A 21,465-nucleotide genomic window follows, 5' to 3' on the forward strand; every position below is an offset into this window, starting at 1 on the left:
TTCTCAATTTTGCACGTCATACAATCCTATTAACTCCGTTTACCTCTTTCTGTCATCTTTAGCTTTGAATTAGTTTTTTTTTTTTTGGGTTCAATCATCGAAAAAATTAGAAAAATTATAATTAGATTTTAACGTTATCTTCGAGTTTTTAATATTAGAAGTTAGATTTTGAAGTTCCAAGAAAAGGGTTTTGCTAATTACTCAATTCATGAATTCAACTAAAAGTTGGAATAATTAAATTGATTGGAAAAAAATTAGCTAAAATTGCAACGAAATGTTAAAAGTAGACTATTATTGCAAAATTTAAGAGGTTTGAATAAAATTGCAACAACCCATAAACGTTCATTTTACTATTAGGTCCTTTTTCGTTTTAATAACAAAATATAATCACTTGAGATGGTATATTACTAAAATAATAGAATAAACTATTATTTTGTATGTAGTAGTCTTATTTAGACGTGAGAGTCTTTTTATTTGGTATTCAATTTCAGCTCGAGAACAAATACGAATTGCTCGAACTAATTCGATTTTAACTAACATAGGTGAGTGTTAGTGAGGTTGATCAATTATTAGAGATAAAATTTTATTAGGAGACATTTAGTTAATTTTTATGAATTTTTGGTAATTATCTTTTATTATATTATATGCGTTAGAGACTTGTTTAGACTCGTTAATTCTATATCTATATTTAATAAGTTCGAATTGCTCATACTAATTCAATTTCGAATAACTTACGAGTAGACCAACTCGTTTAAACTTTTATGCATATGATAGACTAGTTTCCTTACCCACTTCTAAGTTTCAAGGCCTCATGTTCCTTTTCTTCTTTTTTCATAGTGTAAAACAATCTACATATCATGAAATGATCATTAGAATCTCGAATTTCACATATCAATTCAAATTGTGAAAGATTGGAGCTTTATTGAGAACCGGGAAACATGAACAAAAAGCCTCATAATGGCAATACAAGGAGAAGCTTAAAATGGGGTGTTTTATTTTGAATTGCTTTAAACGCACAATGCCTAGAGCAAAGATAGAGAGAGCTTATTAAGAAAAGCATAAAGGAATCCCCAATTAGCACAAGAAACCAAATTTTGCTATTTTTATTTTTATTTTTATTTTTGGGTTGCATTGCATGGATTTAAGAGCTTGGAATTCTAAAGTTGGTTTATAGCATAAAGCAAGTTATTGGTATTTTCTTTTCAATCTTTAGACAAGTTTGATATTACCCCTCTTCCAACATCTCTACTTTTAATGGGGGTATATGCTCCGGTTCGGTTAAGAATCAACCGATTAAATTAAAATTGATTTTTTTAATTGAACTAATCACATTATCAAATTCGTTAGTTAATTTAGTTAGACCGAGAAAAATATAAAAAGTATATGAATAAAATATACTTGATCGGTTAACCAAAAATTTAATTCTATCGAAATAAATTAGCTCAACTAACCGAATTAATTAATAATTTTAACCAAATTTAACCGAAATAGATCGATTAAATCCGCGAATTCCAACCGAAACTCTAATAGTATTCCACAAACTTGAGAATTCCTGATGGAAGTTCACTAGACAGCATCTAAATTTCTTTCCAGCTTGAGCTACACCGATCATGAGGGTTACATATTGATCCATAAGCTAGTGAAAATGATATTACAGTGTAAGGACATGTCAGCTTGGTCGGATGAGATGGCAAACTGGGTATAGATTCTACAGCTTGGTCCTGGTCTGGTAAAAAAGAGGAATACAAATGATAAGATGAAAAAGATACTTGTCTTCCCAAGGATATTGTTCCAACTTCAACTTTATGTTCAAACCTGTCAGATTCTTCTAAATCACCCCTTCTATTTAGTTACTCATCATTCCACTGTATCTATAACTCTTCCCTACATGCTTCTGCTTTATGTTTTTTTATCAACTCTTTAAAATCCCATAAAAAAACACTTCTTCCTATTACATATAAGCCATAGAATTTGCAGAAACTATACTACACTCCAACATGGCCTTTTTATTCCATAAGCAAATTCTTGTCCTTCTTCTTTGTATTGTATGCTTTTCTTGTCAATCTTATGGAGTTTCTAGCTTGACGACTATCGATCTTGCCCTTAGGTTGAAGCAAGAAGTATTACTGTTTGCTCGGAATTCGCGAATGTTAACGGATGTTTCTCGGAAGGATATGCAGATGTTAGCGAGTTCTGCGCCTGCGCCTTCGTTGGTGTTTGATCCGAACCAGTCTAACAAAAGAACGGTTCATAAAGGATCCGATCCTATACACAACAGATGTTGACAGGTTGAAGCTGACAGGGAATTCGTCGAAAGTTTTTTTAATTTTGTTTTCGAGCAAAGGAGGTGATGGCTCGCGGCCGTAACTGATGCGAAACAGAAATGTCATAATGATAGAAGCTTCTTGTTTTGAGTTTGTTGGAATTTTATTAGTTTTTATTTGTTTTAGTTCTTGCCTTGAGGTGAAGAAATGCAGCAAAAGGGCAGCAAATTCTCCAGATTGTATAGACGTAGGTCCTTTATCAACCACAGCTGAATACTCTAAAGATGATGCTGCCTTCCTTCACAAAACTATAGTTTTTTTTTCTTTTTTTCCCCACAAGAAATATTTATATGTACTTTCTATATGACATTAGTTGTATTTTACAATGATATACCAGGCTTTAATTTTTTCGCATCTGCTTCAGTTACCGCCTTTGCTACAGAACCTGATGGCAGTGGATCACCTTGTTCAGTATTCATCGATTCATAGTTTCTGTGCTATTTCTTCCCCTGTGCTATGGTTAGCTTGATAGATATGTAAACGACAGTGAACATGCACATGTTTCTGTCAAAGTTCTAGAGAATGTGCATACTTAAGAGTGTAACCGAGTCGAATCAACACATGAAATACTCAGAATTAACTTTAAAAATATTCAAAATCGACTCAACGTTGATCGGGTTGAGCTCGAGCTACTCGAATACACTGCTGAGTCAAGATTTGAATATTATGATACTTGCCTCGACAGGCATAGCTCCAGTCAAGCTTTAGTTAATTTTATCTATTTTATCCTTTATAATTATACATATAGTATAATATTTTTATTTTTATATTAAAATTTAATTTTAAATTATTTAAATAGATAACTGAGTGGAGCCCAGCCGAGTCGACCAAAATTCTCCGTTATTCCATAGATCTCGAGCTCTTAAAATAAATTCTTTTCAAGTTCGAATAGAATTTCAAGCAAGCTCAAACTTGACGGTGTTTCCAGTCGACTCAGATTACACCCTTATGGGCATTACAGGCATATCCTCCCATAATAATTGCATAACAATTCATGCATTTTCAGAACTCAAATTGTGATGGCTTAACAACTCTTTCATTAACTTTTCATATTTTAAAACAGAATTCTGTAAAGACATGCCTATTGATGTTTCATAAAGATGATGCCTACAGATGTACCAGAAAAATCAATAGGCAAAAATGACTACAACAAATTAAATGCCCTTACAGTTCCTTCTGAGAAGCCTAGCTAGGCTTGTATGTTGTCCGAAAATCGGCAGCCACCAAAGAAACAAAAATCCCCCATTTCTGTATGTGTAAGACTGAAAATATCATAAATTTTCCATTTGTTCTTGTCATAATAATTGCTGAATCTCCGATCTGTTATATCGGTTCTTCCTGTTAAGTGAGAATCGGATAGAAGAAGTCTTGCGTGATACTGCCTGCCAAATCATGTCCACAGCATCACCAGACTGGGATGGAAATCGATATTCAAAGTGTGCAGCAATTTCCTTTAATCTTTCCCACATCGCGGTCCACTTGTCTTGGTCGATACTACGAAGAAGACTCAGTAGGTACCCTTTTTTAACAGCGTCAGAAGCACGCACAAATACACTGAATTCTGAGTAATCTAAGATATCTTCAAAAGGTAGCTCAATTTCATCACTTATTATCACAGGAACACAATGACTCACAATTGCATCAAATAGGCGATTTGATGACGGGGTGTCACCGGCAATATTCAGGCAGAACTTGGAAGAGGTCATTCCTTGGCTTGCTCTGCTGACTCCATTCCCTCGAACGGTTCCGAATGTAAAATGTACATCTTTCTCATCTTTTAAAAGATAATATAATTCTTGGCGAACTATTCCTCCCTGGAAAGAAAGGAAATCAAATAGCAAATAAATCAGGATGACATGCGTAGTAAGCAATAGGACTTCATTTTTACGTCTATCTGTATAATAACAAACTATTAAATTCACTTTTAGGAGTCAAAAGTTATGATCTAAAATTAACTTTTGGTTTCTTGTCAGATTTGGCGACCATCCTGTTTTGAATGACACAATCCATGCTATCAAACACCAATTTATCTAAATTGAATAATTCCATGCAGAAATGCTCTTTATCACAGGGTTTCGAATGACCGGGTTTCAAAATAATGGTCTAATCATCAAGTGTTATATCTATCTGTGAAATGCATCCACCTATTGTTGCTCATCCCATTTTTTATGAGCTTAAAGGATGCACATTGGTCCGTCCAAAGGTTGGCACTGTCAAGAGTTTTCTAGAATAATTATCTTAGCCTAATCATTCGATCTAAGGGTTCTATATTTTGGCACAAGTGATCTTATACCCTAGAATAATACATGAAACAAGTGTCAATTTATTACCATCTAACAAACGAAAATAACTAGAGAAGCAGCCATTAGCAGCATTTGAACATCAAATTTAACAGCAGAAGCTGCAAATTAACCAACCAAGACATTCAGGTAATTAAATTCCATTTTCACAGCATATCATAAGTCCATGTCATTTAGGCAATTAATATATCACATAAATAAAGAGATAAAAGAAGAAGGAAGAGAAGCTTACGTCCTTCCTATATATTGCTCCTTGGAAAAATACTAATATGGGACGCTCGTCAAACTGAGCTGATTCTCTGCTCCGAATGGTCCTCACAACGTGCTTATAAGGAGCAATGATATCCTTCCCAAGATTCGCAATTTCAACTGGGTACCTCCCAAAATCGGCAAGCACAAACATGGCCGAGCCTAACATATTTCGAGCATCCAACATGCTATTTGGATGATGCGCTACAATTAAATGATCCCTTCCTCCAGATCGTTTCCATTCATCCTGGTTCATCAAGAATTGAACCAATCTGCTCTGCAACATCTTATCAACACTAACTTTCTCCTTCCCATGAAGCTTAGAATATCGATTGTAACTCAGTGACGAGAAAAATGGCACAAAAATTATATCTGCTTCACTAGAATTATCCACTCTAACTGCACGGCAAGGTCTGGCCACCTTTGGTCTGTTTGATGCCAGGAGATCAAGGGTCATCCAGTACTCCACACTGTGCTGCAAATTCAACCCACCTGGGTATGGTGGTATATGGTTACGGTAACGAATGTCTGGCCATGTTTGATTTGCTTTTCCCTTCCAACCCAATAATCCAAAGTGGAACTCCGGCGGCAAGTCATACATATACACCTTAATGAGAGCTTGATTTCGTTCACAGGCATTCTTTCCGAGCTCTCCAAATGCAGCATCCGGACAATTCACCTCTCCACTTCTCATTGACGATTTAGTATCGAACCGATACGGCTTGAAAGAAAAGAAGGGACATTTGACTGGCTCACTTTTTACATTTGATTTTAAGTAAACTGATGTACTATTAACAAGAATAAGCTTGAAAACAGAACTCGGTACAACCGAAGTACAGCCGAATTGAAGGGAGACCGAGGAAATAATCAAAAGAAACATAGAAATCGGAATCAGGAAGAAAAGAAACCTTGGCAAAAGCCTACTTTTCTCAGACATTGATATAATTAAGATAAACAAACTCTGACCAACTTATAAAATTTACCAGAGCCACAAAAAGAAACAATTAAATTTTACTTTCTCAGTACAAAGAACAGCTACTTTTCCACAAATAGAGGCTAAACCCCAATTTATTTCCTTAAACCCCCACAGGTTTCTTCAAAAGATTTCCTCTCTATACAAATATCAAGGACCTAAATTCCCCTTTTGCCAGACTTACTCAATGATTATCTTCTCTATACTTGTTACCCGTCCGTGATCCTCTCATAAAGATACAAACTTTATTCACCCATCAGACCAAACCATTAATATCTGCAAACCAAGTAAAAAAACAAAAAAACACTCATAAAAATCACGTTCTACAGCTCAATTAACCATCTTTTTCTTACTTATGAACAGCTAAACAATTAATCCAAAACACAAAATCACATTAAAAGAAACACAAAAATCAAAACTTCATCATCTGGGTATGCATAATACATATTTTTCTAAACTGGGCTAGTAAAAACAAGTAAAAAAACAGGTACCTGATGAGCATGATCAGCTAGGTTTTCAAAGCTTTTTCATGGCAAGCACGTAGTTTTGCCAGACTGTGGTATGTTTGAAAATTTCCTTAAAAAAAGTCTCGAGATGATTTAAATAACTTAAATAAATTCTTGAAACTTTCCTTTAAACTTAAGTGAATTTAAGTTGAAGTAAATATGGTAAAGATTGATTAAACAAATAGTATATATTAGTATTATAATGCTTTTGAAGGTGATGACACAACTGTAGAGAAGGGAAAGAGTAGATATGGCAAACTTTTCTCGTGTCCAACTGTTCCTTTTTAGGAATTATTACCACTATTTTATTTTAGTAATTGTTTAATATTTTATTTTTTCTTATTCCAAAAAGTAAACCCGTAAATCTAGTAGTATATTTTTATTAGATTATGAATAATAGATGTAAGAATAGATAATTGGAATTTGATTTAATAAATTAAAGTGTAAATTTTTATAATTAAATTTTTTATAATATAATTTTTTACAAATATTTAATTTTAATGTATTATTAAGCTCTAATTAAATGATTATATAAAATTTTATATTAGGATACGTTGAGAAAAAGAGTCAGTGATCAACTATATGATATACATCAGCCGGTTGGCATTTGATGGAGTCTGCCTTCAAACGAGTTAATCTGTAAAATAAAAATTAGTAATACTGTAATGCTTCAGTAATTAAATGTTGATAATAGTTTAAGAGTTTATTGAGTATTTGTAATAATATGTTATGATAGGCAATATCTGATGCTCCTTTTATAATAGTATGTTGAGAGTATATCTAGCAGATTCAAATTATAATTCCTATATCGTAGTGGACGTTATCCGAATAAGATTTTTCAGCAGGTCTTCTAAAAGGTTCGTATTTTCTATATGATACTAGAATCTTCTAAATTGATATATAGAGTTGTTTTTGAACTAGGAATCCATATTTGAATAAGATGACATTTTATCCCATTTATGCTGTTTTGTCGGAGTAATGCTATTTTTTGAACCTTATGAGGCTCGGTCTTAGTTGGGCAAATCTTAGGAGGTTTGCTTCAGTGGGCGGATCCCTAGAGATTCGGATGTTCGATTATTAAACTTTTTTATTTTATTTTAGAGGACTTAGACACATGAATCTGGTATTGAACCGTTAGGTTTGATTTTTATCAATATTGATTAACCTCTTCTTATGAAGAGTATTATGACTAATCAGTCAATATACTCTTTAAAATATCTCATTAGATTGCTCTTAATTTAAAAGTTTATTATGTATATAATTGGATTGTAAAAAATATGTAATTTTAAAAATAAACTTTAATAAATTTTTATTTTGAATGTATTAAGCCGAAGGTGAAACACGTAATATTTAAATTGTTTGAAATTGATTGATGGTGGCTTCCTAGTAGTTTAATCAATCAATTACTCTCTTAGTATGTTTTTTTGGGAGGTTTGATAGTAAAAAAATAGAAAGGCAGGCTAGCTGTGGGCAGAAAATGGTTGGACATAGCTTGAGTCACTTGATAGTTACATTTCACCATTATATACTAGCAGGGTTGCTAATGGCAAGGACTAATTTGGTGGTATCTAATCTACATAATTATTATTTTATATGGTGGATATGTAGGTCTAACTAATTTGGACCACCTAATTACAAATTATATGTGGTTTAGATGTAAGTTTTAACATTTTATATTTGTTTCGTCAAAAAAAAACATATTAAGAAAGAAATGATCTTTTGGGCCAATAGCCCATGATCCAGGAACAGGGCATTTTTGGATAACTAAGAAAGAAATGATCCAGCAATTGCTCTCCTGACAGACTATGGGCTCCGGGCTTGTTATGCGACTTTCAGATTGTATGATGGGTTTTTTACACAAATCCCCCAAAAATACTATTGTCTTGTGTTTTTACCTCTGCTTTTTCTTTTTGGCAGAAATCACCCAATTAAATAGAAAAGTTTTCAAAGTTCCCTCATAACCCAAATTAAACTTGAAAATAGAATACATAGGACAATTATGCCCTTCTCGCACAAGCCCGGTAGAACACGTGGGACAAATATATTGCGCACGCGTGAATGGCACCAAGAGTGTGATAGGGAGAATTCTGTTGTTTTTTTATGAATGTGGGCACACGTGGAATGTGAAACAGAATAACAGGTCTTTTTAATATTATTGATGCTACTAATTAGGAGCTACTAATTCTTTTGATTTTTTAATTTCTCTGTTTTTTCTTTAAACCATCATTCTATTATTTTTGCTCAGATAAGATATTTTAGTCAAATTATAAAAAAATCATTTGCTCCAGAATTTTTTAATTAATTTAAAAGTAATTTTATTTTAGATTAATTTATTTAAAATTCATATTTTTATATAATATTAAATTTATTTAAAATTTATATTTTATTGCCTTCGTCTTATTTCTAGTTTATAGTATATTTTTGTAAATTAATTTTTATTGTGTAATTTTTAACAAATGAATTTTATTAAAATAAATTAATTTTAAATTTACAATTAATTAAATAAAAATTAAGTTTATATTGAATTGACATTAAGTTTACTTAATTGACATTAGATGTACATTGAGTTGACATTGAGTCATAATTGAATTGATATTAAGTCGACGTTGAGTTGATAATAAATTAATTGATTTGATATCAAGTTAATTTTTAAAATTATAATAATTTAGTAAAAAGATTTACTTTGGATTGATATTTATTTTATATCAAGTTTTCATTGAGTTGACATTGAGTCGTTATTAAGTTGACATTAAATTTACACTAATCACCGCGAAAAATCTTAGATAATTTACTTTTAATCTACTATTACTTTATTTTTAATAGTAAAAAAATAATTTAATTGATATTAACTTAATTTTTAAAATTATGATAATTTACTAAAATACTACTTTGGATTGACAAGTAGTTTACATCAAATTTACATTGAGTTTACATTAGATTTACATTGAGTTGACATTAAGTCAACGTTGAGTTGATATTAATTTTACATTGAGTTGATATTAAGTTACATTTCAAATTAAAATAATTTACTAAAAAACTACTTCGGATTTACATTATATTTACATTATATTTACATTGAGTTGACGTCGAGTTTTATAGACTGTTAATTACATTTCACTAAAAAACAATTGTTCAATTCTTATAATAGACTATGTCTTAAAATTCTCTCTATATAAAATATCAAATAAAATTGTAAAAAGCATTAAGATAAATTTTTTTAAAAAAAAATTAAGATAGTTCAGTTGATATAGGTTCACATCAGGTTCATATCAGGTTGATTTTTAGTTATATAGACTATTAAATACATTTCACTTAAAAGAGATGTGCAATTTATATATTACACTAAAATTCAAATTTTTATCTATATAAAATGTCAATTAAGATTGTAAAGAATAGTAAGACAAATTTTATAAAAAACATGTATTGAACTAGTTCAGTTGATATAACATCAAATTGATTTTCGGTTTTAAGAATGTAAAGAGCATCAAGAAGAATTTGATTAAAAATTAAATTAAAGTAGTTCAGTTAATATAGGTTAGCATCAGGTTCACATCAGGTTGATTTTCGGTTTTATAGACTGGCATATACATTTCCCTTAAAAGAGATTTAATTTGTGTATTATAAAATATTATTTAAGATTGTAAAGAGCAGCAAGACAAATTTGATTAAAATTGAATTAGGATAGTTCAGTTGATATAGGTTCATATTAGGTTCACATCAGGTTAATTTTTAGTTTTATAAACTGCCAAGTACATTTCACTTAAAAGACATTCAATTTGTATATAATTACATTAAATCTGAATTTTTTTTTATATAAAATGCTAGTTAAGATTCTAAAGAGAAGTAAATTTTTTTTTTATTAAAAATTGAATTAAGGTAATTCAGTTGATATAGGTTCATATCAGGTTGATTTTCGGTCTTATAGACGGTAAATATATTACACTTAAAAAGATATTCAATTTGTATATTACAGGTGAATTTCAAAATTCTCTCTATATAAAATGTCATTTAAAATTGTAAAGAGCAGAAAGACAAATTTTATTTAAAATTAAATTAAGATAATTCAGTTGATATAGGTTCACATCCGGTTCACATCAGGTTGATTTTCGGTTTTATAAACTGTCAAATATATTTCCCTTAAAAGAGATATTCAGTTTGTGATTACACTAAATCTCAAAATTCTCTCTATATAAATGTCATTTAAGATTGAAAGTTGACAATGAGTTGATTTATGCTTAAACACATGATAAACTCATAAAAAATTCAATATAAATTAAAAGCAGTTTTAGAATTAGTTTACAATATTTTTATTTAAAGTATAATAAAATAAAATTAAAATAATAAAAATAGATTATAAAAATATTAATTAGTCAAAAACGTTAAATAAATTAGAGTTGATATTAATTTTAATTAAAGTTGATATGCAATAAAAAAACTCCAACCAAATACAACAACAAAATGAATTATTGTCAACTTATGATTAACAAAAAGAAAATGTATTATACATAATTGATAAATAAAGAAGAAAACAAACTTAAATTCCATATTTGATTAGTCTTAGAAATTTTCTGCTGCTGCTACTCTAAAATTTAGTTACACATACCAAAACTCGATTTCCAACTCCTATTGATATTAAAAATGAAAGACAAAAAAAAAAAATAGAAGGTAGTCTTTGACTCTAAGAGCTGTTTTATTTATTTATTTTATATATAAACAAAAAAAATTGCAATGGGTTATCTAAACAAATTCTATCAATTGTAGTTGCAACGTTAAGTTAAGAACATAACAGCCTACAAATATTGCACATACTACAACACCAAATTAGATATATGTTCTAATTAAATGAGTATAAATTGGCAAACTATTTTACACAATGAAAAAGAAATTTCTTCCATCAGACCTACTTACTAAGAGAACCATAAAAACCTGCAAAAAAAATTAATACAAACTGAATCCAATCAAAAGATATTCTATCAACTTAACTAATTAATAAAGCTAAACAACTTAATTTTTTCATTTTTTAGAATATCAACATCATTTTAAACTTCTGTATCAATAGCTTACCATTAAAATTTGACATTCATAGTACTTTTGTTATTCAATCATACTCATGTAATAATGACAATAAATTTTAAACAAACATATCACTGAGACATTCTATCGAACAATTAGCGAGCAATAATTTATAGACAACCTTATTATAAGTATACAAGGGGGAAAATCATAGAGGAAATAATAAAAAGAATGTGCAATAAAAGGTAGAACAAATCAAACAATTTCACTACAACTGAAACCATTTATGATGCTCTTCATCAACTGTATAAGATACCACCACTATTTAAAATAACCAATGAACACAAAGCACACACCATAAAGGTATTTATTAAAGATGGTGACCATATAATGCAGCGATGCTCAGAGCGATAACCACCATTAACCTGACTATCTTTGTTTCGCTGTTGATTCGACCATCGCCGTTATTCAACCATCACCGTTACTTTGACCACCTCCGTTGCACTGTTGATTCGATTATCTCTGATGCGTCGTAGATAGTTGCGCGCGCCGTTAATCCGACCACCGCCGCCGCCGTTAATCCGACCACCAACAAACCACTTTAACCCTTACTTTAATTTAGAGAGTAATAGAAGTAATGGAGAAGCAGTTATGAAAATGAAAAACGAAGGAGAAGAAGGAAATAATAGGGTGTAATAGAAACAGAGTAAAAATGTATATCATAAGGATAAAATGGGAAACTCAAAAATTAAAAGGTATGAGTGGAAAGATATTTTGAAAAATGAGAGATTTTTGCAAAAAATGAAAAACTGAGTTATAAACACAAAGATTTGAATTTTTGAGTGATTTGGTGTAATTTTCTCTTGTATGATTATAAAAGTTAAGCGGCTACATGTTTTTTATTTTATTTTATTTTTTTATACTAAATAAACAATGAACTAACAAAAATCTACTAAAATGTGGTACCTACTAAAAAACTAATGGAAGCATATTTTTAAATATATTAATATTAAAATTTATTTTTGTATAAAAAAGTATATTTTTATATATAATCCCACAAATAAAAATATATAGTCCCACAAAATAGATATATATATATATATATATATATATATATATATATATATATATATTTTGTTAATTATGCATAGATATGTATGTGCATGGTTTGCGCACCCATCTAGTCCCGTCCAACTTGAACCGATTTGAATATTTAATTTTAGTTTTAAATTCTGCCCCAAGTTTAAAATCATATTAGGCCATTTTTTTCAAACGAGATGGAACTTTTAATTTCCAATATATCCGAAATGCATTTAGACTCATATTATCTACAGAATATCCGAATCGAACCGTACCAAACCAGGCTTAAATTTGTCTGTAAAAGAGTAAATTTCAGTTGAACTCGGACACGATCTGTTCTAATAGTGCATCATATAATGAAGTATATAGAAGAAGTAATCGAAACATACTATGATCATTAACTTCAGACAATTTGTGCTGTTTCGATCAAGAAAATACATAAATAGAACCATATAATTGCCCATCAAGTTTACAATAAAACCCAATGGATATTCCAATTTGTATGGTCATGAAATAAAGAAAGTGATCTAAGGGCATTTGGGTCCTCCTTGCTTGGTCTTCCAGTTGTTGTAGCAAGGGCAAACACTTTTATTACCATAAAAACCAGGAGGAACACACAGACACTTTGCACAACATTTCTGGCAGAAGAACATGCACGGTTTGTGGTACTGTGTCTTGCTACACCTCCGAGTGCATTGTCCTGAGCATTCTGTTCATCAATTTATCCAAAATTATCTCAATATTGGTTGATTCAACACAAGAAAAAAAAGGAAAGACACTCATTTATTTATAGGGTTATTAGCATATAAAATCTCAACTTTTCGCGTTGGTAGCGATTTAAGTATAATATTTAAAGTTTGACAGAAAAAAGTCTCCGCTAAAAAAAAAACAGAAAAAAGTCTGACTTTTTATGTTTTTGACATTTTACAATTCAAAGTTATCATCCGATGTCGATTCAGTCAATTAAAACCGCCAAAACGACATTATTTTTTGAAGAAAAAAATGTTTTGGTGCTGTAAATGGCAAGAAATGAAAAGTTATACTTTTTTCTAACAATTTTAAAAAAATTATAATTAGATCACTACAAATGCAAAATATGTTGAAATTTTATTATGCAAATGTCATCCTTATTATTTGTATGAACTATAAATACTTGTAATAATTAACTTACGGTAGCTCTTCAGACTGCCCTGCCCGTAATTGCCCTGAAAATCACACACTTTTGTCTTAGTATTGTAACGTGTGATTTCTACTAATACTAATACATCATTTTAGAGAAAATTAGAACTCACACTGTCAATGTGGTACTGGCCATCTTTGGCGATGACCTGCAAGATAAATGTGGAAACCAAATCAAGAATTTATGTTAAGAGCAAGAACATGGACATTGAAGGCAGTAAGTTTTACCTGTGTTGCTGCCATGGAAATGACAAAAATAGCAAGAAGCAGGACATAAATAAGCTTAGTCATTGCCATTTTAATACTATTTACTAGTACTAATCTACTACTAGGCAAAATCAAACTCTCTTCTTTGGGACTTAAACAAGAAATAAGAGACAAGAAACAAAAAAACAGAGGGGTTTTGAGTGAAGTATGGCTAGGTAAGTGTAGCTAGGTTTTGCTTGGTTCTTCTTAGTGTTAAGTGCTATATATAGAACCTTTTCAAGGGTTAACTGCCCAACAGATTATTGGCCCTACTTTTTCTTTTAAATAATAATTCTTGCTTTACGTGAGAAAATCTGTTATTTGTGTGCCGTTTAAAGTTTATGTATATATATCGTCAAGGTGCAAGTGACTTGGTGAGGTATTTTAATTTGTATTTATGTATGCAGTCGTTTTAAATTTGAGGTTAGAATTTCGCCTTTTGCAAGGGATCTATCGGCTCGAATGGACATTAGTTTGAATGTAGAAGGTTTAAAAATGTTGTCTTACAGTTGGAACTCATTCAAGACGCTCATTTACTATATAATAAAAAATATTCATGTACATATAAAAGTTTAAAAGTTAATCTAATTTTTTTTGTAAAACATTCTCTCTTAAATGAATTGTTTTCTGGAGGAATGACTTTATTTAAGGAATATCTTAATTAGAGGAATTTTAAAGTATAAAATAAATAGATAGATTTAATATTAAATTAAATAAATCTCTTATAAGTTAATGTGTTCTTTCGCTGTTAATTATTAATATAATTTCATTTAAATACGTATTAAAATATATTTCTGTTTAAAACAACTTTTTATTTTAAATAAAAAATAGAAAATTAATGAGCGAATATTAAAAAAGAAAATCGACCAATAAAATAAAAAGAGTTAAAAAGGGGAGAAAATCAGAAAAGTGTATGTGGAGGCATTGGTGGTGGACCATGGGGGCGGCCCCTCCCCTACCTCCAATGTTACTAATACCTAATGATGGATGTGGTGAAATTAAATTAATTATTGTTATTTATATTTTAGATAATTATATTATTAATAATATTGATATTATATACTATAAATAAATTGAGTTATATCGTATAAAAACTATTTATATTTTTATATATAAAAAGTAAATTATTTCATATATAAATTAAAATTAAAAAATTAAATAAAATATAGCTAATATACTAATTTTTTTTATTATTTACAAATAATTATACCGTTTAAAAAAGTTTAAATAAGATTATATAATTTAAAAATATAATATATGTTTATATAAATATGTAATAATATTTAATGAAATAACATTACCCATTAATTCTTGAAGACAATTTAAATTTTTATCTATAAACAGTTTGAAGGTTAAAAAATAATAACTAGCAAAAACAAAAGATACTATCAAACTCCAATCTAACAAATTTTAATGAAAAAGCAAAAGATGCTCGTAAGAAATTGATCAAAATGAGAAGAATTAAATCGAGAATCACGCTAAAAATGGCATCTTTTTTTTGATAATTGGGGAGGGGGGAGCGCTTGTGGAAGGAATCAAACCCACGACCTAACAATTTGCTGCCAGTGCTTATACCATTTGAGCTATAGCTCGTTGGTTAAAAATGGTATCTTGACCACAACAATATGAAAGTCGTAATTTTAATCACGCTCGATTAGACCGACAAATCGTATGATCCATTAGAACTTCATACTTACCAAACACATTTTCAAAAGATGTAACTAATGGGATAAAGGCATAGCACTATAAATAATTTTTGTGCAATGTATGTCCAAAAAATATAGTTTTATTATTTTATTTATTCTTTATCTTTTATCTTTTTAGTAATTTTACATTGATATTAATAAAATTTAATAATCAAAGAAAATTCTTGAATATTAATTAGAGATATTATACTTATTTAATTTATATAACATTAATTATAAACTTATTATATTAGAGATAAAAAAAACTATATTCAAAATTATATAAATTAAATTTAAAATTTAGATAGACAACTTGTGTACCATAGAACGTACCACTTCAAACACATTCATAGGTATATTTATTATCAATTTCAGATTTAAATGGTTAGTTGGAGTTACTCTTAGATATATATTATATACATATCATCATGGTCGGTCCCTTGGATGTTATTCACATCCACAAATTTCACCCTTCTTCTTCCCAAAAGTTATTGACATTTAAATGGCCATGTGATCGCAGTGACCAAATGGGCCAACATCCTTCAATCCTTCTCAACCAGTTAAAAACTTTACCATTTCTATTTTTCTTTAGCCAATTTTTAACAATCCTAATAGCAAAATCAAATTATAATACTACTAATATTTTATATATATGACATGCAAGTAGTCAAGTTCCAAATAAATTGATTTCATGTATTTTTATATCGGTCAATCGACTTATAATTTGTAAAAACAAAATTATCTAATTGGGTAATAAATCATAACTGACTGTTAGATCGTTCTCTCATGTTCATTAAATTTGACGAGATTTCAACTTAAAAACGCTTTCTAAATAAAAAGAATAATGGCTAATAATTCGAAAGATATATGGGTAAATGCATAATTGAAAGCTATCTGATGCATTGCTTCAGTGGTAACATGGGGAGGTAGTTAAGTGTGTAGGACATGTCAATAACAAAAAGATTGCAAAATTTGGATGATATTGATGGATGCTCCTCAAAAGTGTTTATCAGTTAAAGGGAAAAAGAAAAGAAAAACTTTTTTTGGCTGCCAAAACCAAACCCTTTGATGCAAGTAAACAATGACATCAAATTTTATTTTTTTGTTTTGTGGGAAGATTAGGGATGAGAAGCTTGTTGGATGGGGTATAGAATTGGAGCAAAAGGAGCTGCTTATAATTGATAGTTGAAGAGTATGCATGTGCACCCATCTGAGCCAAGCAACAAAGCACATGCATTCTCCTATATAATGCTGTAGAAATGACACCAATTTGCACTTCTAGCTCAGACCCATCCCATCATCTCCATAATTTGTTTATTTCCACTTGGATTTTGGATAAACTTGTTATAATGGCTATTCTTAGTCTCTCATGCAGAAAGTTGCAAGTATATAATATGTGAATAAAATAATATAATGATAAAAAAAATCGATTTTATAGAAAATGTATCCAATATTAAAATAATTAGTTAAATTATTATTTGACCAATCGAAAATTGAATGTTGTTGAATTTTAAATTAAACTAATAAAAACAGAAAGTACTAAATAATAGGTTTAATGATGAAAAAAATCCAATTTTTTACGATTTTTTTTATAAATCTAAATTTTTACGACTTATTGCAATTTAATCTAAACCTTTTAATTTTTGTAAGGCCTAATAACCCAAAAAGACCAAACGTTTACGCAAAGACTTCATTATGTCCAAACGTTTAAATCGTCTCGATAATGTCCAAAAACGTACCATAACGTTTTAAAAATGTCTACCCAAAAATTAATGATTATCTGTCGCTTAGTTGACGTATTGGTGCATGCCACGTCATAATATATTCTTGGACATTATAGAGACTTTTGTTAAACGTTTGGATATTATAAGGACTTCTGCCACACGTTTGGCGTTTTTAAGATTTAGTTTTTATTGACATGGCACGCACCGACACGCCAGCTGTCACGACCCAATTTATTGAGCCGAGACCGGCGCTAGGGAATGGGAGTGGTAGCTCCGAAACCCGTAACAAGCCTAAAACCACTAATAATTTTCCGCATTTAAAACATAATATTATATATAACACATTTTTAGGAAACTCTTTTAAATAAAACGATTATAAATATTGAAATATCATATTAAAGTTTACATTAAGAATTAACCATTTAAAATCAAATCATAGGTTTTATATTGACGCCTACTGACTACTGCAGCTCTAGGAATTCATACTTGTGCAAGTCCAACAACTTCTGGCACAATGAAGATGGTTTGTCTGATCCGACTTCTAATACCTGCAAACATCAGAGTGAGGGGTCAGTATTTGGGAAAATACTGAGTGAGTATGCAACTTATTATCGGTATTATCAAAATACACATCGCATACTCAAATATATATATATATATATATATATATATATATATATATATATATATATATCTCTCGATATAATATGAAAATAACATAATATTCATAAATAGCAGATCCGACCGAAACCCTAATCTTAAACTTTGAACTTATTTTATTCCGAATATTCGAATCAAACTGATCCAAATGGTCCGACCCGGGAGTGTTCACACTCAACCACGTCAGCCGCGACCAATCTCTTAATCTCAAAGTGTGAGTCCAACTCACTGGTGGGTCCAACCCACTAGATACGGGGCTCAGGTTACACCGTAACCGAGTTCTCACTCGTATCGCATTCATATCGTATGCGCATTTCATAATCTCATAGACAATCTAGACACGCTAGACTGACTCAAATACTGGTGATCACACAGCCTATTGACACCCAATAGGTAGTTGGTTTCTTCGGATCGCATACTAGATACTCATATTCAAACAATGAATATAATGACATTCATATAGTCTAATTCATCAAACATAATATCTCATACGAACAAATCATGTAAACGCGATGTATTAATGATAATATTCATAATATATGAAAATAATTTTTGTAATAATAATACGCGAAAGTAAATTGCCACTCACAGTGACCGCTATCCCTTATATCCAAACATAAGCTCCAGGAGACTGGTCCGTCAATCCTCGTCGAGCTTCTTGGTTCGTCATACTCGTAGATCGATAGTCCGTCACATCTATCACAGGATTCTATCGTTAAAACATATACTTAGAGAATCTTGTTCTTAAAAAATTGTCACGACCCAAATCATTGAGCCGAGACCGGCGCTAGGGAATGGGAGTGGTAGCTCCGAAACCCGTAGCAAGCCTAAAACCATTATAAATTTTTCGCGATTAAAACATATTACTATATATAATACATTATCAGAAATCTTCTTTAAGTAATATAATTCAGTTATTAAAACATCGTATTTCTTTTCTGAAAATATTCGCGAACAAATTCTTAGAAACCAGGGTCTTACCGAGCGATATCTCATATCCAGCACCGCCCTGTTTCTGATCACAAACATAACCAATTCCTCTTAAGGCAATTGGTACACAATTCAAACGGATAAAACGCCATCTTTATAAACAACTTATTTATAAAACTATATCAGAGTTTATTTTTCAAATACCGTTTGAAATTGAATCATACACCTTATACTGACACCTACTGACTACTGCAGCTCTATAAAAACTCGCACTTTGTGTAGGCCAAAAAGGCTGCCGACACAAAGGAGATGGTCTGTCTGATCCGACTCCGATCACCTGAAATAAACACTGTGAGGGGGTCAGTATTTTGGGAAATACTGAGTGAGTTTGCATTTACTAACAGTATTACATCAAAGACACAGCATCGCATTTTAAGAAAACGATATTATAAAACATATAACATGTATTTGATCCGTACGAAACTAATATCCTAGCATGCGACACATCTCTCAAACAATCATATATCATTCAACCCAATCGTAAATATCAATTGCGAGTCCAACTCGCTGGTGGCCCAGCCACTAGATACGGGGACTTCCAGGCTACACCGTAGCCGAGTTCACTCTGCGTATCTAAATCATAACCCAATCGTAAATATCATATTCATCATCAGCTTCCAGCTGGGTTATATCAATTCATCACTCATATGCAAACATACTAGACCGACTCGGTACTGGTGATCACACAGCCTATTGACACCCAATAGGTAGCTAGTTTCTTCGGATCGCATACTAGTTCTCGTATATAGAAATTAAGTAAACATATAACATTTCAATCAATTATAGGTAATGCGATGCATATAAACAATATACGTATATATATGAAGATAACTTTTATACTAATAATACGCGAAAGTAAATTGCCACTCACAGTGACCGCTATCCAAAACTGCATTACTATAATCCCGCAAGCGTAAGCTCCATGCGTTGTCCAATCACATAACCACTCCAGCTACTGGCTTGGTAGCTCGTCGGTACGTCAGTTACTTAATCGAGTTACCTATACGTTTAATCCATAAACGTGGGCTTAGTATTCAAATTCCTAAGTTATAAACTTAGGTAAACATAATCGTATTTCAAATACGATTCTTAACTTTGATAGTATTCTAATACTTACTCGAGATATTCGTCATATCTCTTATTCATCAATTCTTAAACTTAGGTTCCTTATTTCTCGGAACCTTAATCGAACTCATTATGTTCGATATCCAAATTTCTTATTTTCGGGGTCCGTGATACACTTTTAATGTCCGACGTACTTAAAGTCGGAAAACGGGGTCATAGCGGGGTGAAAATATCGTATAGGTGCTTCACGTAAACTATGCGCCCGCATAGTCTACTTGCGCGCCCGCGCAAAGTACTTGCGCGCCCGCGCAAGTTTGTTACGCGCCCGCGTAACTATGTTACGCGCCCGCGTAACTATGTTACGCGCCCGCGTAACTATGTTACGCGCCCGCGTAACTATGTTACGCGCCCGCGTAACTATGTTACGCGCCCGCGTAACTTTGTTACGCGCCCGCGTAACACTCGCTCTTGGCCATTCCGACGTGCTTCCGGCATGAAAACGTTCCAAACACATCCGAAACGCTTAATCTAAGCTCAAAACACTATAATCCAATTCTAATATCGATTTATACGATATAATCGTTTCGTGGCCTAAAACTTTGAATCAATATAACTTAAAATATATCCGTTTAAATGGTAAAACGACAAGCTTACCGCGATTCACCTCTGGAATACCATCAATTTGAGCTATTAAGCGTCGGAAACGGACGAGAAACGGAGATCGAGCGACGGATCGAAACGATCGCTCTTTTCTTTCTTTTCTCCTTCTGGAGATTTCTTTCTTCTCTGATTCCTTATGATTAAGGAAAGGTGTATATATAGTTTGGCAAATTTGCCAGTTCAATCCTTCATTTCTTTAACTTAAACCATTTCTCTTTTAAATTTTAATAATTAACCAAATGGTTAAATTATCCTTCTAACTCAATTACTTACGTATTATTTATATCCAAATAAATAATACTAACCCAAAATTATTATTTCCATCAATAATCTTCTAATTGCTATTTCCGAGGCTTAATTGGCTAATTTGCACTTTGGCCCTTAAAACTTTTCAAAAGTTACAATTTAGCCCAAACGCATCAGCGTCCAAATTTTAAAAGGTCTCCGATTGACCCGAAACTTTTACCACATATACTATAAAACATTTCGCGGACCTTGGCGAAATAATTTCCATTTTAAGCCGTAGTGGCTAAATTACCACTTTAGTCCCTGTACCTTATTTCGAGCTTTTCTTGACATTTCTCCTTCTAATTCCAATTCTAACTTTAGAATTGAAATATAATATTAAGTTTCTCGAAATAATCTTTTTTTAAAACCGTCCTGCTAATATTTTATACTTATCTTAATTTCTCGGAAATCCTTCCGATATCGCTACTCTGGCGATGCAACACTGGACACGTGGTCCAATTAAATACTTAATTATTTTGGGGCATTACATTCTTCCCCCCTTATAAAAATTCGTCCTCGAATT

General features: G+C 31.1%; 2 protein-coding genes across 2 annotated transcripts; both read right to left on the bottom strand.

Moving 5' to 3' along the window:
• Positions 1-3,338: 3,338 nt before the first annotated feature.
• Positions 3,339-6,586, bottom strand: LOC126674652 (probable arabinosyltransferase ARAD1). The gene is made up of 3 exons (XM_050369132.2): positions 6,338-6,586; positions 4,857-6,122; positions 3,339-4,138 (listed from the first exon to the last, which is right to left on the bottom strand). The coding sequence occupies exons 2-3, from the start codon at positions 5,808-5,810 to the stop codon at positions 3,620-3,622; spliced, it is 1,473 nt and encodes a 490-aa protein (XP_050225089.1). The 5' UTR covers positions 5,811-6,122; positions 6,338-6,586; the 3' UTR covers positions 3,339-3,619.
• A 6,234-nt stretch (positions 6,587-12,820) lies between these two features.
• Positions 12,821-13,999, bottom strand: LOC126671459 (gibberellin-regulated protein 6). Its single transcript, XM_050365230.2, has 4 exons — positions 13,853-13,999; positions 13,738-13,773; positions 13,617-13,650; positions 12,821-13,154 (listed from the first exon to the last, which is right to left on the bottom strand). The coding sequence occupies exons 1-4, from the start codon at positions 13,919-13,921 to the stop codon at positions 12,973-12,975; spliced, it is 321 nt and encodes a 106-aa protein (XP_050221187.1). The 5' UTR covers positions 13,922-13,999; the 3' UTR covers positions 12,821-12,972.
• Positions 14,000-21,465: the final 7,466 nt, after the last annotated feature.

This window comes from Mercurialis annua, linkage group LG3, assembly GCF_937616625.2.
Source record: "Mercurialis annua linkage group LG3, ddMerAnnu1.2, whole genome shotgun sequence".
NCBI classification, from domain to species: Eukaryota; Viridiplantae; Streptophyta; class Magnoliopsida; order Malpighiales; family Euphorbiaceae; genus Mercurialis; species Mercurialis annua.